We start from the raw sequence: 21,535 nt of genomic DNA, 5'->3' as shown, positions 1-21,535 counted from the left end.
CTTCGTCTAATATTATGATTAGTTGAGTCTCATGCACCACAAAATCCGCAGAAATCCCTAGCCTGTGGCATTGAAGTCAACAAGTCGCCTAAATAAATTTCTTTTCTCCTTATAAAATTCCATGGATGAAAGAGGGGCAACAAAGTCCCCAACCTCCACCCTGTGGTCAGCCCAGGACTGCAGCGATCTGCATCCCACCTGCACTGGTTTCTTGCTAGTCAAGGCATTTTGGAAACCTTGACTGGGAACATTTTGGTAGCAATTTATCACCTCTCCTTCCGTATACACACCTACAATAGAAAAAAAAAAAAAAGGAGTTTGTTTTTGAGTTGCAGAAAGAGGCACTGAGTTAGCTCTCTGAGAGCAGGGAGGATAACTCGCAGAATATGACAGATCCTTTCAAGGCATGGTCCAAGGCCGGAGGGTTGCAGCTGTGCCTGGACAGCAGGATATCCAGAACGGCACGCGCGGGTAACGGTCGCAGACTGGCTTGGGAGCAGAGGGGAGGTACCCCGTGGAGCCGGGTAGTTTTTACCTAAATGTTTTGGTGGCGCGCGGCAGAGGGGGGCGGTGCACGGCCCTAGGTAATGACAGGGCAGTCTAGGAGCCACGCGGAGGCTGTTCGTCCGGCCGCGACCAGAAAGGAGACTGCTTTTCCACCTCCCGCTTTCTTCCCTTGGGGACCGGCCCCACCCCTCCATCCCCTCCCAGCACCCCCCCACCTCCAACCCGCCTCGCCCCGCCCCCCCTCCTGGCAGCCCCAGCGCGCATGCTCTCTCCCCCCACCGAGTAACCTGGAGATTTAAAAGCCGCCCGCTGGCGCGCGTAGGGGAAGCAGGGGTCCGAGCTTGCACGCGCCAGCCCCAGGTGACAGCCGCGCGCCCCGCCAGGTAGGGGAGGGGCCGGTCCCGGTGGGAAAGGAGCGCAAGGGTGGCCACGCTCGGCGGTGGCGTTCTGCGCCCCGCGGGATGGGGCCGCGCCGTAGCGTCCCGGCCCTGCGCGAGAAGAGGCTCGTGGGGAGGGCGCGGCCCCTGGCGGCCCGGTGCCCAGGGCGGACACCCGCTCGCGTCCGCGCCGAGTGCGCTTCCTCCAGGAGTGCTGAGCTGCGGCGCCCGCTGTCCAGGGCCGCGCATGGAGGGCGGGATCGGGGCGGTTGAGTCCCGGGCCAGGCCGGCGGAGGGCCGGCCGCCCTTGCTGCAGCCTCCCGCTGCAGAGTTTTCTTTGGAAAGTTGCGTTTATTTCTTCCCTTGTCTGAGCTTCGCCCGAAAGGGGCAGATGAGTCACCGCGGCGCGCACAGCCCGCGCTTAGGGGAGTCCGAGAAGGGGCCTCCAACTAGGCGCCGTGGTCGGGGACAGAAGGGGGACATAACTTTCTTGGCTGCAGTATTGGGGCAAGGCTTTGGTGGAGTTGAAGTTGGATTAGTGAGTGTATGTGTACACGCGGGATCCTGTACCCCTGACCCCTCCCTTCTCTGCCTCCTTTGCCCTCCTGAGGAGGGGAAAGCAGCACTGTTGTGGCTCTTGTGTCCCGAGGCTCAGGTGAGGATGGAGAGTACTCTGCGGTTCTAGAAAGCGCTAGGCGGGCGGTAGCGTGCCTGGTGGAGAAACCCCAGGAGCCTGCCGGCTCAACTGTTTTCTGGTCTCCGCTCCCCTCCAGGGAACCCTGTGACTGCTCTCCCCCTTGACCTCCGACTCAGCCCCCTCCTTCATGACACGCACTTGACTCGTCCAAGGCCACGGGATACCCGGTGCTTCCTCTTTCCTCAGGAGACTGAGTTGGAGGTAGGAGGAGTTTGGTCCGGTGGGTACTTGGAGAGAACTTAATGTTCAGCAATGACAGACCCTATTCCAGCTAAGCCTTGCAGCTTAGTTAGGGTCTTGCAGCTGGGCATGGTACAGACACGGAGCTCAGAATGACTCTTGCTGGGCTCCTGGAAACTTTTCTCAGGAGTGAGGGTGAGGCTGTTGGAGTTTCTGACCTCTGTTTCCTAAACATGATGCACAGTCCCTTTCCCAGAGCGGCAGCTTCAGTGTGGGCCCACGTTCCTAAGGCGTAGGGAACAGGGTGTCATATGGAGCTGGGAAGAGGAGAACTATATGCTGGGCCGGAAGCCTCGGAACCTCACAGAACACCGCGTCCTAGGGAGTAAGTGGGACATGATTTGAAGCCTCCAGCCATTCTGTTGGATCCTTTTCATCCTGTCATTCCTCCCTTATCTCCCGCCAGCCCCAGCTCCAGGGCTGTCCTGGAAGCAAGACTGCACTAGAAGTGCCCAGAAAGTGAAGCTTGACTCACTGGATGAGTCTAAAGATAACGATAAGGCTGTGGACAGACAGGTCCCAGGTAGGGTCTTTGCCAAGGAGAGCTTTCCTCTGCACTTTTGGTGTGGAGGGTGGACCCACTGTTCCTCCTATTTCCCTGAGGAACCCTGAAGGAGCAGGAGGAGGAACTGGACAAGGTCTCTGGGTGGTCCTCCGTGCCCTGCAGGTTGCTGGGTTGTGAGAAGATGTGTATGGGTCACAAGCTGGACCTGAGCCTAGGCGGAGCGCTGGGGACAGATTGGTGGGGAGGAATGTAATACTGGAAGACTGATTTCGGGTGGGACCCTCTGGACCGTTGGACCCTTATAGCCCTTCAGAGGTGAGAACACCCACTGCCAGGAAGCCGGCTCTTCTGTCGCCCCGTCCTCACCTCTAGCCTGCAAGTTGTGCTAACTTTTCATCCTTGCTGCAAAATGGCGATAACGACCGTACCCTCTGTACAGCTTGGTTTGTTTAAGTTGTTAATTACAAGATGCAAACAGCACCAACAAAGAGATACAGTCTAAACATATAACTCCATCAAATAACGCATATAGAATTTAACTGTGTGTCTTTAGCCCAGCCTGATGGCCTACACCTGTAATCTCAGCACCCTTGAGAGGTAGAAGCTAGAGGATTAGGAGTTCAAGGCCAGTCTCGTCTACATAATGAGTTCCAGACCAGCCTGGGTTATGTGAGATTCTGTCTAAAACAACAACAAACAAAACCCATGTTATATGTCTGAAGAGTAGTAAATGCTTAGTAAATATTAGTCTTAACTGTTAAATTTATCTGTATCTGGATGGATGGTCTGCAGCAGCTGGTTTGAGACTCCTTTAGTCCCTGCTGGTTTTTGTGAATGTCTATGTAGCTTAGGGTGCTCTTGAACTCACAACTGTCTTGAGCTCTCTAGTGCTGGGATTATAGGTGTATGCCATCATGTCTAGCATGGCCCCTGCTATATTTACTTATTTATCTATTTATTTATTTATTGAAGAATCTGTTTTAGACTTCTTTGGGGACAAGGCCTCTTGGGCTTTGGGAAGTTTGCTCAAGTCTTTAAGAGACTTGACTCTAGCAAGTGGATCGAATCCCATTTCTGCCGAAGTGAGGTATTAGCCTCCTAATTGTGATTTCTCCTCTGTACACCCAAGCCCTCCAGGATTTCAGGATTAAGGAGAGGCTGCAGGTAAACCTCTGAGCAGAGGGGTTGCTTATGGAGAGCCTGATAAATGTCAGCTGCTGCTGCTGTTTGGTTACAGTGGAGGCCATCATTGTGGATTAACTTAGAAACGGGCTTCTTAGCCAGAGACCGTCACCACATACAACCATATGGAAGCCGTGAATAACACATTTGCAATTGAATTTTGCATCCAGTGCAAAGAACAAACCAAGACTGGGTGGACATCCTGGTCTCTTCCTCTGTCTGTACTTCCTGATGTGTTCTATGATTAGTGCAGAAACCGCTGCCTGCCTCCTCCCAAGAGTATACTCAAGGCTGGAGGAGGGTACTGCCGGAGGGGGGGGGGAAAGGAGGTGAATATATGCCCTGGGAGCTTAAGAATCTTTATGTAGACAGGTTACATGTTATTTTAGGAAGACTGTGGGGAGGGTGCCCTGAAATGAGGACTCTTCTTTATCTTCTCTCTCCAGCCACTGAGGTCTTTCGATACTCCTTGGTGTATCCATGAGGAAAGCCCAGCCTAGCTTTCTAGGCTTGCATTCTGTCACTGAGTTAGATCTGCAGTCCTCCCAGCCTAACTTCCTTTTAAAAGCCAGTGGCCCTGTTTGCTAGACAGCGTGTGTGGATGCCGGACCAGTTGGTACCAGGCCCAGCGTCTCAAATGCTGATGCCACTTGACTCCCAGCAACAGAGCTGGAGTGCTGAGCTTTGTCTAGTGTATGGAGTGTTGTCTAGGGGGTGGGGGCAGTCAGGGACAGAGCCATATCAGTGCCCTGATCTTTGGCCAGAATTACCTGTTTAATTCCATTTTCTGCTACATGGTCTGTGTTTCTTCCTACTCCCCCGAGGGACTGGGGTGGGGAGCCTCTTTAATTCTAAGGTTGGAGATGTCCTCCTGCCTACACTCTTGGCTTGATTTCTCTGTAAGTGGAGGTTCTAGTCACCCTGCGAGACTGTGGTGGGAATTAGATGTGATGCATATGCTAGAAAAATCTGCATATACCAGACACTCAAAAGCTGCTTGCTCTCCTCCCCGTAGCTCTGGACATCACTTTCTCTGGGGCGCTGGGACAAGCCCGAATGAAGAAGGTAGGAAGCACCTCTTATCTCAGCTTCCACTGGTTATCAAACCCAGGCCAGGCTAGATGTCCAGCCAGATGGATTACCCTCAGGACCAGCCAGTCCCCGACAGCAGTTCCTCTCCCCAGAGAGCCGTCAGCACCCCCCAAGTATCTAATCACAAGTGTACTTTGAGCGAGCAAATAGTGTCCAAACTAGGAGCACTTTGTCACTCTAGGGATGTAACCATGTAGATTCCCAGCTCCTGATGCTGGAGATCCATGCACCCAGATACCTGCAAGTGGCCCTGGCTGACTCCTGGGATCCCTGGTCCAATCAAATGGTTCCTGCCTTGATCTGCCTTCTGGATCCTCAGGGCCTGGGTTGTACTCTACTTCTAGCTGTCTGGAATCAGAGGAAGGGTACCATGGGACAGGGCCAAAACAGAGACTGAAGACCAAATGCAGAATCTAGCCTTGTGCTTTAGTTGTAGCAGGGAGTTGAGAGAGAGAGAGAGAGAGAGAGAGAGAGAGAGAGAGAGAGAGAGAGAGAGAGAGAGAGAGAGAGAGAGAGAGAGCTGGGAGCCCTGGAGGGTTCAAGCGAAGGGCAGAGGCTGTTAAGAAAGGGGAAATAGCTGGAGGCAAAAACCAGCCAAGTACCAGTGAATTCCCCTGTGTTGAGCCCAAGGAGGTGTGACCATCCAGGGCACACACACCGTTCTGAGAGCCGGATCTGAGATCAGAACCCAGTTGTGTGGCTTTGGTTCTCATGTTCTTTCCTGTATACCTCACTGGAGAGGGGCCAATAGGAGGGGTGGATGTGTTTGGAAATCCCAGGCTCTAGGGGCCGTGTGCCCTTTGTAGGCAGCACCTGCTTACCTTTCGTGACTCAGCCACAGGTCCACTTCTTCCAGGAAGCCTTGACTTTGACACCACCACGCCCCCTACTTGCTGGCCTGTGTCTTAGCAGTTATACCACCGTAACTGCTCATGGACTGCACTTCATTGTATTTCTCCTACTAAACAGAGCTATAGTCAGTTATTTCTGTACCTCCATTACTTTTATTGGTGTGGGGGGATGGTAACCGGCTCTCTGAGTGTTGATGGGCACCTTTTAGGGCTCTGAGGCCTTCTCTCCCTCCCTTCCTCCCTCCCTCCTTCCCTCTCTTCCTCTCTTTTCTGAGACAGGGTTTCTCTGTGTGTAGCTCTGGCTGTCCTGGAACTCACTGTATAGACCAGCCTGGCCTCGAACTCACAGAGATCTCTCTGTTTCTGCCTCCTGAGGGCTGGAATTAAAGACACGAGCCACCACCACTCTCTCTGACATTTCTTTAGGGGTACTTAGGTTGCATGCTGAGGTATACTTCTTCCAAGAGTAAATAAACCATCTTCTTATTGCTCTATTTTGGGGTCTGCTCTTAACCTTGTTCACCTGAGTGACTGTTGTTTTGTGTTTATTCTGGGCTTGGGATCAAATAGAAGCTACCTGAGCTCTCCCCACTGAACTAGATCATCAGCCTGCTTTGTTTTTGAGACAGGATCTCACTGGATAGCCTGGCTGGCCTAGAACTCACCATGAAGATCAGGCTGGCCTCAGACTCACAGAGATCCATCTGCTTCTGCTGGGACTAAAAATGTGTATAACCATACCTGGCTATTTTTTGTTATCCCTTTTGAAACAGGGTCTTGCCATGTAACCCAGACTGATCACAAACTCGTAAGTCCTCTTGTTTCAAGCCTCCCTAATGCTAAGATTGCAGGTGTGTTCCTCATCTTGGAGACTACACTTCCATAGAACTGGCTGGACCAGACACCTCTCATTACAGATAGGCTGGTCACAGACTTGAGTATGTCAGGGCAGATAGAGAGACCTTCAGATTTGCAACCCTGGAGGTAGGGCATCCAGAGCTGGGATAGCACCTTGTTGGAGCACTCTGCCCTGGGCTCTGCTCAGCTATGGATTTGACCCAAATGCTCAGCCCCTGGCCTCTGTCCTGTGTTCCTCACCTCCAGAAAGAGGCCAGGCTAAGGGAAGAGGGCTGGGATTGGCTGTGTGGACCATGGGAAGAGCTGCCCAGGCTGGCCTGGCTGACTGGCAGGTGTCAAGTTCTCTGAGAGAAAGGCTGGTGAAGTTTCACTTTGCAGAGGCTCTGGGAGGGTGGGAGGAGCCTTCTGCGTGGCCTAGAGTGGCCTAGAGACTGTGCCGAGACCCCCATTACTTCCCATGGCTCTGTTCTCTTCTGCCTCGGCAGAGGACTTCGAGATTTTTTGGCACTCTGATTTTATTGTGGACCAGGAAGAGAAAGAATTTAGTTACTAATTTCTGCCAGGGACAGAGTCCAGCTTCAGGAGAGAGGAGGGAAAAGGGCAGCTCTGTCCCCCATGCCCTGTTTACTCCGTTGCATTTCAGGTGACTTCTGACCTTGGCACAGTGCTGGTGTCTGAGCACTGTGTGCACAGGTCTGATGGGGTAAGTGCAGCTGGGGAACTCTTCCCACTCTCCCTGACTCATTTGTAAGGACTGGCTGTGGGCAAGCCCCTCCCTAATGCCCTGTGGCCTTGTCAGGGGACACCTGCCTATGAGATCACCCTACCTGAGGCTCAGGACAGATGCTAGGTCACCTAACTGTACACCTTAGATGTTAGATTAGCTCTCATTTTACAGGTATGGAAACAGAGTCCTGGGGTGGTGAAATGGCTTTCCTGCCTTGCATAGCTATCTGTGTTGCCAAAATAGAACTACATCTTTCTGGCTGGCAGTTCAAAAGTATTTTCCAGAATTTTTGAATGGTTGCAAATTTCCTGGTTTTAGTATTTCAACCTTGGAAGTGTTAAGTTCTCTGAAACCGAAGTATTCTTCTTGTGAAATAAGAATATGAATACCAACTCTGTATGGCAGACCTTTATTAAGAAGGCTACAAAGCTCCTGGAATGTGCTAAATGTCCCCTGGGCAGTTGGTAGGGTCAGCTATTGTCATCACTGTCCCTGTGGATGGAAACAACTGTCCAGTAACCATGGGACAGCCTTCCCTATGCAGCAGATCTGTGGCACTGACCTCCCTCACCTGTTGGGGCCAGCACCTGGGAAGGCGTTTACATTCTTGGCATTCTTCTTGCCACTGGGGGCTGCTGGGATCTGGTAAGAGGCTGTGTAGATAGGGAGAGGAGAAGCTGAGGAGAAAGGCAGGGTTGATCTCTCCAGCCACTGTGTTAGGACAGGAGAAAACTTCTCCCAGGTTCCCTCCACCAAAGGCCCTTCATACCCTTTATCCCACAGGGCTTCCAAGTTGTTGGTTGTAGGTTTTTGTGGTCCTTAGGATGGAATTCTGGAACATTCTGCATGCTAGGTAAGCACTCCACCACTGAGCCATACCTGGAGCCTAAAGTCAGTGGTATTAAGTTCCTTCTGTGAAACAGGTATGCTAATTGTACCCCTATCACCCACTGATTGAAAGGGGGGTTGGCGTGCATGCGGCAGTCACGAAGGCTAACTGCAATTATGAACTATAGATGTGGAAACTAGAGGTCAGTAGGCCGACCTACAAACAGGCTGAAACCGGCCTCAAACCCAGGTCCAGCCGACCTCCCAAAAGCTAGATCACTGTGGAACCTGCCAGGGTTCAAGATAGCCATGTTCAAATTCCCAGCCCCATGGGTGGAAGGCTGCTGCCTGTCTTGGCATGGAGAGCACACTGTGTGACCGTGGGGGGCAGCTGTTGTCAGCAGTGAAGTCTGGTTGGGAGGCCCAGGTGCCTGGAAACAAACGCACGTGTGTGTTGACTGTCACCAGGCTGACCGGGAGACCTAAGGGGTACTGCAGCCTCAGGTTAGGCTGTCTAGGACTGTCGGCTGGCCAAGGTGAGGTTCAGGCCAGCCCGAGTCCCCGTCACTAGATTGGAGAGAGGAGGGGAGGGGAGACCAGTGCTGTCTCCAGGGACCGCTTGCTGTCCCTTTCTCGATCCCCTTCCCCCAATCTCTAGCATTTGTTTTCTTCCGAAGCCGCACTGGGCTCTTAGACACCGCAACAAAAGCAACCTTCCTCCAAGCCACTGCCACCTGTTGGGGCGAGTGGGGGGAGGGAGCCGTTGCCCTTTTCCCAGTGTCTCTGGTGTGCCCCCGCGGCCCCCCCCAGGGCCTGGGATTCTCTTTGCTGCCCGGTTGTGACAGGACTCTGGAGCAGGAGGAGGTGGGGGGCCAGCAGCAGCTGGAAGGGGAACTGAGTGGGAAGGGGCCGGGGCTGGCAGCGGGGGCGAGTTTGATGGATTACTCCTCGGGCCCAGAGGTTTCTCCCTAATCCCCCTTTGTGTCCCAGCCTGCAGCCCCTCACTCTCCCTGACAAGCTGCTGAGCAGAAGGCTTCCAGTCTGAGGGAAGAAAAGGCAGCTCAGCAGGGTGAACTCTAAATCCCTGGCCTCCCAGCCACGGGGGAGGCAGGAGCTAGGGAACCTGCCCCGGGTGGGGCTGGGTCCCCCTTCCCTCCGCCCAGCCGCTGTTCTTTGTTAGGGTTCCAAGTGGGGAGGTTGCATTGTAAGGGGGGTCCTCGGATGCTTGTGAGCTCGTGCTGTTTGTGCAGTCGCTGTGGAGTTTTTCTCGAGTGGGACAAGGGATAAACAGACCCTCCCCGTTTGGAAATAATTAGTCCCAGAAAACCAAAGACTTGAGTGCTAGGTTGGGAGGTATCAAAGTTCAATGTTGCATGCTGCCCCTACCCCCGCCGCCGCCCCCACCTCAGCGGCCCAGGTAGAAATTTCCACACACCTGTGTGAGGTCTGTAAGAAGGGCACAAAGAGCAAACTTGGCGCCTCAAGCGCCCCCCCCCCATTTTTTGAGGTGTCTCCAAGTTTCTTTATGAAGCTACCATGCAGCTGCACCAAGTTTTCTTAGGCAAGGCTCAGGGCATTGGTCTCCTGGGACTGAGGCAAGGGTATAAGGGTATGGGTAGTAGGGTGTTACGCTGGGACCCCCAGAGGGTCATCTTGCTGCCAGTCTCCATGGTGTGCTCAGTGTGGAGCAAAGCATTGAATTCAGCCCACTTTGGAGGAGCAGGGATTCCCCACTACCCTTCTCGCTGGCCTTGCCTGGGGTGAGCCAGGGAGGTTGACTGGGGTGATCACCCCCCTTTCTTTGGCTGTGCCTTGGTGCGGGACACTCCCTGCCAGGTTTCTTTCTCTGGGAAGGTCAGTGGGTTGTGGTGAAGGATTGGGAAGTGTGTTCTGAGCTTCCAGAGGAACTCAGTCTGTGAGAAAGCAGCCCTCTTTGTGAGTGAGAAGGGAGGACACAGGGTCGCAGAGCCTGCGGGGTCAGTGTGGGGGCTGAGGCCGTTTGATGTGCCTGGGCGGGGTGTGGGGACGCCGGCATGCATAAAGACGCCATAGAATTGCCGTCTGACAGTGGCGGGGCGGGGCCTGTCCCCAGACTCTGCTGGCTGTGGTCTCTCTGTGAGCAGAGGGTCTCTGCTCCCCCTGCTCCACCTCAGCCTCGTGGGGTGGCAGGAGCCCCTTTGAAAGCCCTCAAAGGCCCCTTTATGTGGCCTCTGATCCTTCCCTCCCTCACTGAGCCATGAAGGACAGGGCTCACTTGGGTCACTTTCCTGCGCTTGGCCTCCACTCTGTCTTTTGAGGTTTGGACAAAGCTCAGGCCAAGTTCGTTCTGTGACTCAGTTTCACTTCCCTAGACTGCCTGCCGGGGGTGAAGTGGAGGCACTCTGGGCCCTCCCCGGGGTTCCGGCAGGCAATCTCTTAGGTGAGCTTGGGAGGAAGCTCTCTGCGGCATCCGTTCATTCCTTTGCATGCACATTTGCCAGGTCCCTAGTCTTGCTGGGGTGTGTGTCAAAGAGTTGCCTGCCCTGGGGCATGGTGCTACACCTCGAGGTTCATAGAAGTGTTAGGAGTCCAGGTCCCCACCCTGCCTTCCCAGACTTTAATTTTAAACCCCATAAGGATGAGAAAGCATGGTTTAGGGGAGAGCTCTAGAAGGGTCCTCCGAAGGGTCCCAATGGTGTCTTCTGGCTTTCTAGCTGTCAGGTCACGAGGACCCACTGCAGGGGGGGGGCTTGAAGCTTGAGAGGAACGGGGGGGGGGGGAGCTTGAAGCTTGAGAGGAACATCCGCACCCGCAAGGCTGCTCAAGCTTGTCCTTCCTCCCTTGACCTGGTCAGCCTTCCTCTTCCTGCCACCCCCTCTCCAGGTGAGCAGCTGGCTCTGCCGCCAGATCTTCTGTTTGGCAGACTACTGTTTCTAGAAGTAGTGGGGAAAGAATCTGAATCCGAAAACCTCTGAGATGGGAAGGGGATGGGTTGGGGGAGTGAGGTCCTGCCACCCTGCCCGTCCGTGTTCCTTAACTCCTGGAGGATGAAGAAGCCTGAACTGCACGGGGCAATCGTGCTCTGTCTCTTTCCAGCTTTGATGAGAGCACACAAGCCGGTTGGTGCAGCCACCAGAATGGTGCTGGGTTTCCGTCTCGGTACCCAGGGCAGAGGGTGTTGTGGGTAATTCTGTCAGTTGGAGTCAGTGCATGGGGGGTCTGTAGTAGGGTTGGCAGACCTAGAGCAGGAAGGCTGCTGAGGAGGGTGGGGCATTGGGAATAAGAAAGTAGGGCTTTGGGGAGGAGGTTCTTTGGGGCTTAGAATGCCTTGGATAGTTTTGGGTTCGGGAAAGTTGGGCTGTCCAGAGTGTGTCTACTTCCAGGGCAGAGAGGTATGAAAAGAGGGGAGGGCAGGCTCAGCAACCAAAGGACAGGAGCCTGGGAGACTGTCTACCTTTCACCCCACTCATTTCCATGGATTGTGTGTGCCCCTGGTCTGAACCCCAGACTCCAGGCAGAGAACCTCTGTGGCGTGCAGAGAGGCACCGTGGCTCCGAGGCTGCCTGGGTTGTAGGGAGATGGGGGAGATGCCCGTGTTCCTGTTTTCCGGTAGCCTAAGAGCTCCCCATTCCCACTCACAAAAGTGACCAGAGGACTGAGGGAGACTGCCTTAGGGAGGGAGGCAGGTGGAGTGACCTGACTAATGGAGAGAGCAGGACTTGGAGAATGAAGGCAGGTTTATGGGTGAGGTTGGGTCTGGCAAAGTCTCTGTTTGCTCAAGGAGGACCAGGTCTCTTAAACCCAGTGCAGGAGAGTGCCCAGTCCCTCCCAGGCCGAGGGTGGGGAGTGGAATGGTTAGAAGTCTTTTACCCCAGAACCTGCCCCTCTAGGCTGGGAAACTTTGCCTCTGAATCACGAGGGAAAGGGCAAGGGTCAAGTTGAACCCACAGTAGCCCAGCTAACACTGATGACTGTCCAGTGCCTCCGCGTCGGGACTGCGTGGGTCAGTATTTTATCTTCCTTTCTTATGCCACCCTCTTATAAGCCCTACCCCTTACCAAAGTGTAGGGACTTTGGGGAGGGAGCTGCCAGTGCCCAGATTTACCTCAAGTCCTGTATTTTCGGGTCTTGTAGCAGCTGAACCCCAGAGAGCCTATAGGGAGTAGATAGACCTTCCTAGGGTGGATGCTGTCTGGTCTCTCTGAGGGACGGCTTAGCACCTACTGCGTGCTTTGTGACCCCCACAGGGCCTGGTGTTAGTGGAGAAGATAAAAGATGAGGGAAGACGAGGGAGTGCCTTTTATTAGGAGCTGGTAATGCTGACAGGGGATGTGTGGAGGGAGCTGTGTGTGTGTGTGACTGCTTCAGGATTAAACCCAAGGCTTTGCAAATGTTAGGCAGGTACTCTATCACTAAGTTGCACAAAGCCCTTCCCTTATTATAGGGGCTCACTATGTAGTTTAGGCCGGCCTCAAATTGATGATCCTCTTGCTTCAGTATTGCAAGTGCTGGGACTGTAGGACTACCCACCATGCCCTAGTTTCATCGTTTGCACAGCAGGCAGCAGTGGTGCCATTGCTGGAAGCAAGACCTGGTGGTGACTCGCTCCGTGGACCCAGTAACTATGAGGGTCTGTGCTATATGCATTTGTGTGAGCGGGGGCCCAAGGTCAGCTAAGGAGTGATGCGTCTCACTAACTCAGGGCTTGTTGATGTCATCTCAGATGCTACCCATTAATACATAGGATGAGATCTAGGATCCTGTGCTGTGAGGCTGGGGTTTAGGAATGGTCCCAGCTGCTTGTGACAGTTGGGCAGTAATATTTGGCCTGCACTCCCCCCCACCTCCTATGAACTCAAGAAATTCTTGGGCTTAGGTTCACCAAGAGGAACTTTGTGTCTCAGTGACGGGTTGAAACCCCACTTAAGGAACTGTACCCCTCCTTCTTCCCTCTTGTCTCTGTCCCGGGGTGTGTATGGGGGTTACTGTGTGACACGTTTCAGTGCCTGGAAGTCTAGAAGAGGAAGTGGCATTTTATTGTTTTATTTTTTAACAGGTTACATGTACACAATTATGTGTGTGCTGTATGTTCTCGTTTGTTTGTGTGTGTGGAGGCCAGAGGTTGACTAGTGGACATCTTCCTTGACACTCTTCGTTTTGAGACGGAGTCTATCATTGAATAGCACCAATTGGCTAGGCTGGCTGGTCAGTGAGTTTCAGTGCTCTGGCAGACTTCATCCCAGCACTGGGATTATAGACAAGTGCAGCCACACTGGCTTTTCTATGATGCTAGGGATCAGAATTCAAATCCCCCTCTTCCTTCCTTCCTTCCTTCCTTCCTTCCTTCCTTCCTTCCTTCCTTCCTTCCTTCCTTCCTTCCTTCCTTCCTTTCTTTCCACAAGTTACTCTGTGTAACAGTCCTAGCTGTCCTGGAACTCCCTCTATAGAACTCACAGACATCTGCCTGCCTCTGTCTCGGGAGTGCTGGAACTAAAGGCGCTCGCCACCACTGCCCGGTTTCGGAATTCAGATCTGTTTTTGTTTCAGGCACTTTGCCAACTGAGCTTGCCACCCCCTCCACTGCCTGGGAGTATTTGTGTGTGTGGTGTGTGTTCATGTTCATGTGTATCCGATAATCAAGTGTCCTCTCCTCCTGTTCCCTTGAGCCCCTGAAGGTGGGGGCTCAAGGACTCAGCTGGATGGCTTTGGGGTCACCTAGTTTCCACCTCCCAGCCCTAGGGTCACAGATTGGCATTACCAGGCCCAGCTAAGAATCTGCTGGGAATCCAAACTGAGCACCTCATGTTTGCATAGCAAGCGCTTTGCCCACTGAGCTGCCTCTCAGCTCCAGAATGGTCACTTTTAACAGGAATTGAATGGCCCATCTTGGGAAGTTAGATAGAAAAGCAGACAGGTTGGGCCTGGTGGAGGGTATCCAGCACCACCCTCTGAGCTGAGTTTCTCTCCAAAAAGGGCAATTGTGGAGACACTTCAAAAGACAGCAAGTGACATCTGCCTGGCCTTGGGGTGTGCTGAAGTTCAAATGTCATTGCCTCTTAATTATATCAATGCTAGACTAATATTAACATGATCCTCCTGACAGAGTGGCTAGGTCGGGGCAGCCGAGAGTAGGGCCGCCTCACTGGCCTGCAAATGAACAGGGTTCAGAGACCTGGAACATTTCATGTGACTGACCGTCTTGCGCTTCTAGGATCTGACTGATGAGCTGTGTCCCTATCAAGGCACTAGACGATGACGTGTTAGCGTGGGCTGAGATGCTACGCTGGTACCAAAGGGCTGGCAGAAATGGGAGTCGTCTGGCTGAACCCTAGGAAGTTGGTGGCAGCAAGAAGGAGATGCCGCGGCAGGGCTGAGCCGAGGCAGCTGTGGAGTATGTGAAGGGCCCCTGAGCTCCCCCTGCCCTGTCCACCATGATCCAGAGGCTGTGGGCCAGCCGTCTGCTACGGCATCGGAAAGCCCAGCTCCTGCTGGTCAACCTGCTGACCTTTGGTCTGGAGGTGTGTCTGGCTGCTGGTATTACCTATGTGCCACCCCTTCTGCTGGAAGTGGGGGTCGAGGAGAAGTTCATGACCATGGTGTTGGGTGAGTCGCTCCACCTTCCTTCCTTTTGTTCTGGTACCAGGCATCTGGGTGTGGGCAGCAGTTCTCTGCCTGCGGAGTGGCTCAGGGCAGCTGGGTGCCTGGTGGGAGGCATTACCTGTCCTCATTTGCACTTCAAAGGGACAGTCTGCACACAAGGAAAGGGATGCTTAGAGGAGGCTAGTCTGTCTCTTTAGCCCAGTGGTGTCCACTGCTCAGTAGAATTGGGACTTCACTGTGGTTTCCCAGCCAGGGGTCTCTTTCCTGGGCACAGGACAGGTGGTGTGGGTTTCTGATGCTGTGCACAAACTCAGCAAAGCCACCAAAGGCAAGTGGCTTCCCTCCTTCAAGAGAGGATGCCCTATGAAGATGCAGGCTCTGGGTTCTGGCTGGCTGTTGAAACCCTGCTTCTAACCCGCAGCAGACCTGTGCCTTTGTATAAGTGCTGCGCGCCTGCCACTGTTTCCTCATCTGATAACAAGGTGTTTCTAACACCCCATCCTGAGAGGGGCAGAGTCCCTGTGAAGGCCGAGTGTTGTTGTGCCATCCTTCTCAAAGAGCTGGTCCTTCCTCGTTTCGTCCTGACCACTGACTTGTGCCATTTGTCCTTGCAGGCATTGGCCCAGTGCTGGGCCTGGTCTCTGTTCCACTCCTAGGCTCAGCCAGTGACCAGTGGCGTGGGCGCTATGGCCGCCGGAGACCCTTCATCTGGGCTCTGTCCCTGGGTGTCCTGCTCAGCCTCTTCCTCATCCCAAGGGCTGGCTGGCTGGCAGGGCTGCTGTGCCCAGATACCAGGCCCCTGGAGCTGGCCCTGCTGATCTTGGGAGTGGGGCTGCTGGACTTCTGTGGGCAGGTGTGCTTTACTCCACTGGAGGCCTTACTCTCCGACCTCTTCCGGGACCCAGACCACTGCCGCCAAGCCTTCTCCGTCTATGCCTTCATGATCAGCCTTGGGGGCTGCCTGGGCTACCTCTTACCTGCCATTGACTGGGACGCCAGCGCCCTGGCCCCCTACCTGGGCTCTCAGGAAGAATGCCTCTTCGGCCTCCTCACGCTCATCTTTCTCACCTGCGTGGCAGCCACTCTGTTTGTGGCCGAGGAGGCCGTCCTGGGCCCACCTGAGCCAGCGGAAGGGCTGCTGGTCCCCTCCGTGTCATCCCGCGGCTGCCCATGCCGTGTGGGCCTGGCTTTCCGGAACCTGGGAACGCTGTTTCCCCGGCTGCACCAGCTGTGCTGCCGCATGCCTCGCACCCTGCGCCGGCTCTTTGTGGCCGAGCTGTGCAGCTGGATGGCACTCATGACATTCACACTATTCTACACAGACTTTGTGGGAGAGGGGCTGTACCAGGGTGTACCCAGAGCTGAGCCAGGCACCGAGGCCCGGAGACACTATGATGAAGGTGAGTCTTAGCGCCGGTGGGAGCTGCCCTGCAGAGGACAGGTTAGGGTTGGGAGATGCTCACAGCCCTGGCCCTGGCTGGTGACTCTATCCCTGGGCCCCAGCTCCCTGTCAGTAAAGGATAAAGGATTCATCTGTGTGCAGCAGCTCATGGATGTGGCTGCTATCCCTGTGGTCTTAGCAGGGCTTCTAAGTCCACGTGGCTCCAATTCCACCGGGCCTTGTTCCCCGATTACTCTCCTAAGAACTCACACGCGTTCTAGGTCAGGCATTCCACGGAGCTGTCTCAGAGCCAATGTGGGGCCATCTTGTGCTCCTCACGCCCCCCCCCATGCATCTTATCCTTCTTCCTTAGACTGACATAGACTGTCTTCCTCTGCCCTTGGCTAACAGCTCTGGCCACATTCACTGGTCACCATCTAGGTTCCATTGTGGTGGGCAGCTGGGGAGGGCCCTGGGGGGCAGGCGCCCATGGCCACTAGTCTAGTGTCTGGCTGCCCCAGACTGTGTAGGGTTCTTATCCCGCTTCTCCCCTACCCCCAGGCATTCGAATGGGCAGCCTGGGGCTCTTCCTGCAGTGCACCATCTCCCTGGTCTTCTCCCTGGTCATGGACAGGCTGGTGCAGCGGTTTGGCACACGGTCCGTCTATCTGGCCAGTGTGATGACCTTTCCTCTGGCTGCTGGTGCCACATGCCTGTCACACAGCGTGGTCGTAGTAACAGCCTCGGCTGCCCTCACCGGATTCACCTTCTCAGCCTTGCAGATCTTGCCTTACACGCTGGCCTCCCTCTACCATCGTGAGAAGCAGGTACTCCGGTTGGCCGGGCACAGGGTGGGGGTGGGCTGAGCTGGTCGGAATTGTGGCGTCTGACAAGAGACGTTAGAAGAGGCTTGGCTTTCTCTGGCCTGCGGCTCCAGCTGCTGAAGGAGTGTAGATTAGATCCTAGGAGCAACTTCCTGGCATTAGAGCTAGAAAGCCCCTGAGTGGATGATTGCGGGAAGCGCAGAGTCCCTCCCTGGAGTAAGCATACAGCAGAAGCCCGCTCTTCTGAGCTGTATCGCTGTATCCAGAGGTGGGGTCCCTGGCGTGTGGCTGCAGCAGATGGCAGGGGGAACAGCCTGGCCTTAGCTATTCTTTCAGAGAGTTTGGTCAGTCCATACCCTGCTTGCTGAAAGATGGAGAAGGCTTCTTCCTGCCCATCTCTTTCTAGTCTATCATCCCCTTTAACCCTCTCTGTATCTCTGTCCGGCACCCCACTCCCCGCTTTCCTCCTTTGCCTCCATCCTCTCCCTCTTCTGTGGGAGGCCTCTAGACCTAATCAGCGTGCTCTCCTTGTCCCCTGCAGTGGCCTCGCTGAGTTTAGGGACCTGCATTCAGAACGATACCCTAAGGAGCACAAGTTGGTGTAGCTTAGGGGAGAGACTACAGGCCTTCCCATCTAGAGTTTTCGGGTTAGGCCTGGCCACAGCTGGTAGGCCAGTTTGCTCAGCAGTAATTTGCAGGGTGGGAGAGGTGGGCTGGGAATGGGCACCCGGTCCCTTGAGCTTCTGTTGGCTGTCTTGGAGCTCTGGTCTGGTACTTGAAAAGCTTCTGTCCAAAGATCAGGCATGCCATACCTATCTCTCCTCTCTGAGAATCGTCTGTCCCTAGGGACCTCTCTAGTATCCAGCCTTCCTGGTCTTTCCCTGGGTGGCAGGCAGGAGAAAAGGGTCTATAGAAGTCAGTCTCCAGCAGCAGTAGAAGATGGCTTGTCCTGCATCCTGTCTGATCGTCCCTTGCCATTTATTGAGCTATGAGACGGCTTGATGAGTTGTGGGCATCTCTGGCCTGGCCTGGGAGCTCATAGTTCTCTGGTGCAGCCAGCCCCATCAGACTTCTGTGCTCGACACTGCCTGGCACAAGGACCAGCATGGGATGAGACCTCGTCTTGTCCTTCAGTCAGGGGGCCCCAGGCCACTGGGGCCTAGGGTTGATGGGGTCAGGCAGATGTGTGCTCTCTGGTCTCAGGCGGGTTTACAGGGATGAACTGAACAGCTTCAAAGCTAGGCAGCTGGACTGTGGAGGTCACCTCTCCCTTCTGCAGGCCCAATTTTTGTGCCCTCTCTGGTCAAAGGTCAGGATAGTGATGACCTCACCTTGGGCAGTATCTCCAGCCAGGGCCTGAACCCTAGAGCAGAGACAGGACAGAGAAGACCCCCTATGACCCAGGAGAAGAAAGGGTATTCAAGGAGTTGAGGTAGCCTGTGGGGGACTTGGGACTTTAGGAGTGCCTCCTTTGGGTTTTGTTCCTATGGTCTGTGTTGTTCTGTCTGTCCCATTTTTTCTGGAGGCTTCTGCACTTTTCTCAACCTGTAGATCTGAGTTTGCTGACTTCTTCTCTATTGTAAGAAAAGCTAGAGTAGACTTCAGGCTTCAAACTTGGAGGTTCTGCTTAGATCCACAGCAAGTAGGGTTTCCCAGTTTTTGGATTTTTTTTTCTCCTGGAAGCCAGTTAGTTGACTGGTTTCTTAGAGCCCCTGGATCAGAGGCAGCAAGGAACTGTTCTCATATCCGGGAATCCCTCCCTGCATCTGGATACACACCTATCTTTGTTTCCTTTTTGCCGCCCCCCCTCAGGTGTTCCTGCCCAAATACCGAGGGGACACTGGATGTGGTAGCGGCGAGGACAGCCAGACAACTAGCTTCTTGCCAGGCCCTAAGCCAGGAGCACCCTTCCCCAATGGACATGTGGGCCCCGGGGGCAGCAGCATCCTGGCGCCGCCTCCTGCGCTGTGCGGGGCCTCCGCCTGCGATGTCTCCATGCGGGTGATGGTGGGTGAGCTTCCTGATGCCAAGGTTGTTACTGGACGGGGCATTTGCCTGGACCTCGCCATCCTGGACAGTGCCTTCCTGCTGTCCCAGGTGGCTCCGTCCCTGTTCATGGGCTCCATTGTGCAGTTGAGCCATTCTGTCACTGCCTATATGGTATCAGCTGCAGGCCTGGGGCTGGTCGCCATTTACTTTGCTACACAGGTTGTGTTTGATAAGAATGACTTGGCCAAATACTCTGTGTAGAACGCTGTAAGGCATTGAAGAAAGGGCCGGCCTGCCTGCCTCACAGAGTCAGCCTAGAGGGCTGGGAAGCTGGCCTTTCGGGTCTGTTGTTGCCTAAGTGGGGTAGCTCTCTGCTGCCACCCCAAGGCAGCGAGGCGTATAGTTGCACAGATAGAAGCTGGGCTTCCTGCTCTGGCTTTGAGTCTGGCTGGCCTGCCGGCAGCTTCTCCCTTGGGATGAAAATGCAGGCTTGTACAGGTGGTTTCCCCAGGCTCAGAGTTAACAGCTCACCTCCTGGTCGAGTCACTTTGGAAAGATTTGGGGACCTGAATGAACTTCCCTCTAAGTCCCTTGTCCAGATTCTGCCACTGTTGCTCTTGTATGGGAGTTTCTCGTAGGAAACTCTCCTCCACAGGGTTTGACAGGATGGAAGTTGGAAAGAGGAGCCCTAACAGGCAAGATGAAACCCCGTGGTCCACAGCACTGCCTTTCTGCTGAGTCCCCCACCCCAACCTGTTTCGGGAAATGGTTCAGCTTGTTGGCCCTTGTGTCGCCATCATGGAGACACAGGCCTTTAAATATTTAATTTATTTATTTAACACACTAGAAGTAAATTTTGTTCCCAGCCTTTTTATGTTGTGCCTAGGAGTTGAGTAGGGTGGGGGGGTCCCAAAAAACTGGTTCCCCTAAAATACCTGATACTGCCAGACTCCTAGGGTGATAGCTATGGTCCCCAAAACTGCCTGGCCCAGAACCTTGGGCAATCTGTCACCCTAATTGAGAGCCACGACATGTCCCCACTCGAGACTGGGCATTGAGGGAAGTGGAATTGGGCTCAAGGTCTCCACAGCATACCAAGTCCTACTTTCCTCTTGCCCGAGCTTGGCCTCTGACTCCCCACTGCTTTTCCCTCTGAGAGTGGACCCATGAAGCGACCGCCCTTCCAACTCTGTCCGCTGGCTCCATGACCTCTCTGTGGGGCTCTCTGAACCCTAAGCACAAGTGTGGTTCCTTAGGCCTCTGCTCATGGAAGCCTCTGGGGCATATCTGTCACAGCCTGGGGAATCTCACACAAACTCAGGAGTACTCCCTGCCAGAGCCAAGGAGCTCTTGTCCAGGGGGTGGATTTCAGTGCAGATTGCAATAATGTTGTGTCTTATTTATTTAGCAGAGTAAATATTTTATACTGTATGTGAGAAATCAGAGTATAACGTTTATGGTGATGAAATTAAAAGCTTCTTCTATGTTTACTTGTTGTGTGTTTGTCTTTTCTGCGTGGGAAGGGGTCGGTGCTAAGATCAGCATCACTCTGTCCCTGGGGACTCTTAGCTTTGGCAGCATCAGTTCCACTTTTGGCCAGCAGATGGCACCATGGACCATCACCCAGGTACAGCCACTGGGGGCTGAGAAGAGTCTTAAGAGCATCACGGTGCAGTTTTCTTTCTCAAAAGGGTCACAGAAGGTGGAGCATTCACGGCAAGGACACTGGAGTGTAGCTGGCACACGGAAGCAGGATTCCAGCCCTAAGGTGCAGTGACATGGTCCTTTCACATCGTACTGTTCACTGGGGCCTCTGGTCAAGTTCAGTCCTTCCTGCCTCGAGCTCTCCAATCCTGACTGGCCTTCCTGTTCCTGGTTCTCTCAGTGGTCAATATGTTGATACCCATGAAAGGGTTCATTTGACTTCTGGAAATGTTTTCCATGGGGCTGGACAAGAGGTGGGCTTGGTCGCTAAAGAGAACACACTGTTCTTGCAGAGGACCCAGGTTCAATTCCCAGCACCTGTATCGGGCAGCTCACAGCTGCCTGTGAGTCCAGTTGCAGGAGATCTGACACCCCTCAGATTTCCTCTCAAACCCAGACATGCGTATGTGCACATGCTTATGTGCACATAAACAATAATATAATGTCCAAATAAATGTCCTCTGCATTAACGTAATTGTGAGAATTGTCAAACAGCCCCGAGTAGTTTGTCTGACATAACCAGAGACCAGCTTCCCAACTCAAACCCTGCGATTTTCCAGCTCCTTTCCAGGGGTTATTTTTAAGAATTATACGCCAGACCGTTTCATTTCACCTGTAAAACTTTGGTATGCAGCTCTAAGAAATAGGGCTTTGGCTGGAGGGATGGCTAAGAGCACTAACTGTTCCTCCAGAGAATCAAACTTCCGTTCCCCAGCACCCACAAACGCCTGTGATTCCAGCTCCAGGGGATTGAACACCCTTTCCCCACCTCTGCAGGCACCCACATGCACATATGCCGCGCGCACGCAATTTAACAATAGGCTTGTTTGGGGCTGGAGAGATGGCTCAGAGGTTAAGAGCACTGACTGCTCTTCCGGGGTTCCCAGAGTTCAATTCCCAGCAACCATATGGTGGCTCACAACCAACCTGTAATGAGATCTGGTGCCCTCTTATGGCCTGCAGGCGTACATGCAGACAGAACACTGTATACATAATAAATAAATCTTTTTAAAAAATGGGCTTGTTAACTACTTGACCATAATGCCATGTTATTCAATGAAGCATTGACTAATCACTAAGTATTCAGATCATGTACAGCTTTCCCCAGCTGCCAAAGGAGGGTCTTTTCCTGTCCTTCTTGGGTGTGGTTTTGAATAGAATGGTCCCCATAGCTCATATATTTGAATACTTAGT

At 53.8% G+C, this 21,535-nt stretch overlaps 1 protein-coding gene across 5 annotated transcripts; it reads left to right on the top strand.

Moving 5' to 3' along the window:
- The first annotated feature begins 783 nt into the window (after positions 1-783).
- Positions 784-20,127, top strand: Slc45a3 (solute carrier family 45 member 3). Of its 5 annotated transcripts, XM_013126190.3 has the most exons (6): positions 790-890; positions 1,658-1,782; positions 14,055-14,446; positions 15,058-15,843; positions 16,386-16,651; positions 18,461-20,127. In XM_013126190.3, the coding sequence occupies exons 3-6, from the start codon at positions 14,275-14,277 to the stop codon at positions 18,896-18,898; spliced, it is 1,662 nt and encodes a 553-aa protein (XP_012981644.1). In that variant the 5' UTR covers positions 790-890; positions 1,658-1,782; positions 14,055-14,274; the 3' UTR covers positions 18,899-20,127. The 5 variants fall into 5 exon arrangements, with proteins under 5 accessions (XP_005087402.1, XP_012981648.1, XP_012981644.1 ...); XM_005087345.4 differs by lacking the exon at positions 1,658-1,782 and having other exon boundaries at positions 784-890; XM_013126194.3 differs by lacking the exon at positions 1,658-1,782 and having other exon boundaries at positions 786-867.
- The last annotated feature ends 1,408 nt before the right edge of the window (positions 20,128-21,535 follow it).

Source organism: Mesocricetus auratus, unplaced genomic scaffold, assembly GCF_017639785.1.
Source record: "Mesocricetus auratus isolate SY011 unplaced genomic scaffold, BCM_Maur_2.0 Super-Scaffold_100676, whole genome shotgun sequence".
Taxonomy (NCBI): domain Eukaryota; kingdom Metazoa; phylum Chordata; class Mammalia; order Rodentia; family Cricetidae; genus Mesocricetus; species Mesocricetus auratus.
This window is presented reverse-complemented; position numbering and strand designations above follow the sequence as displayed.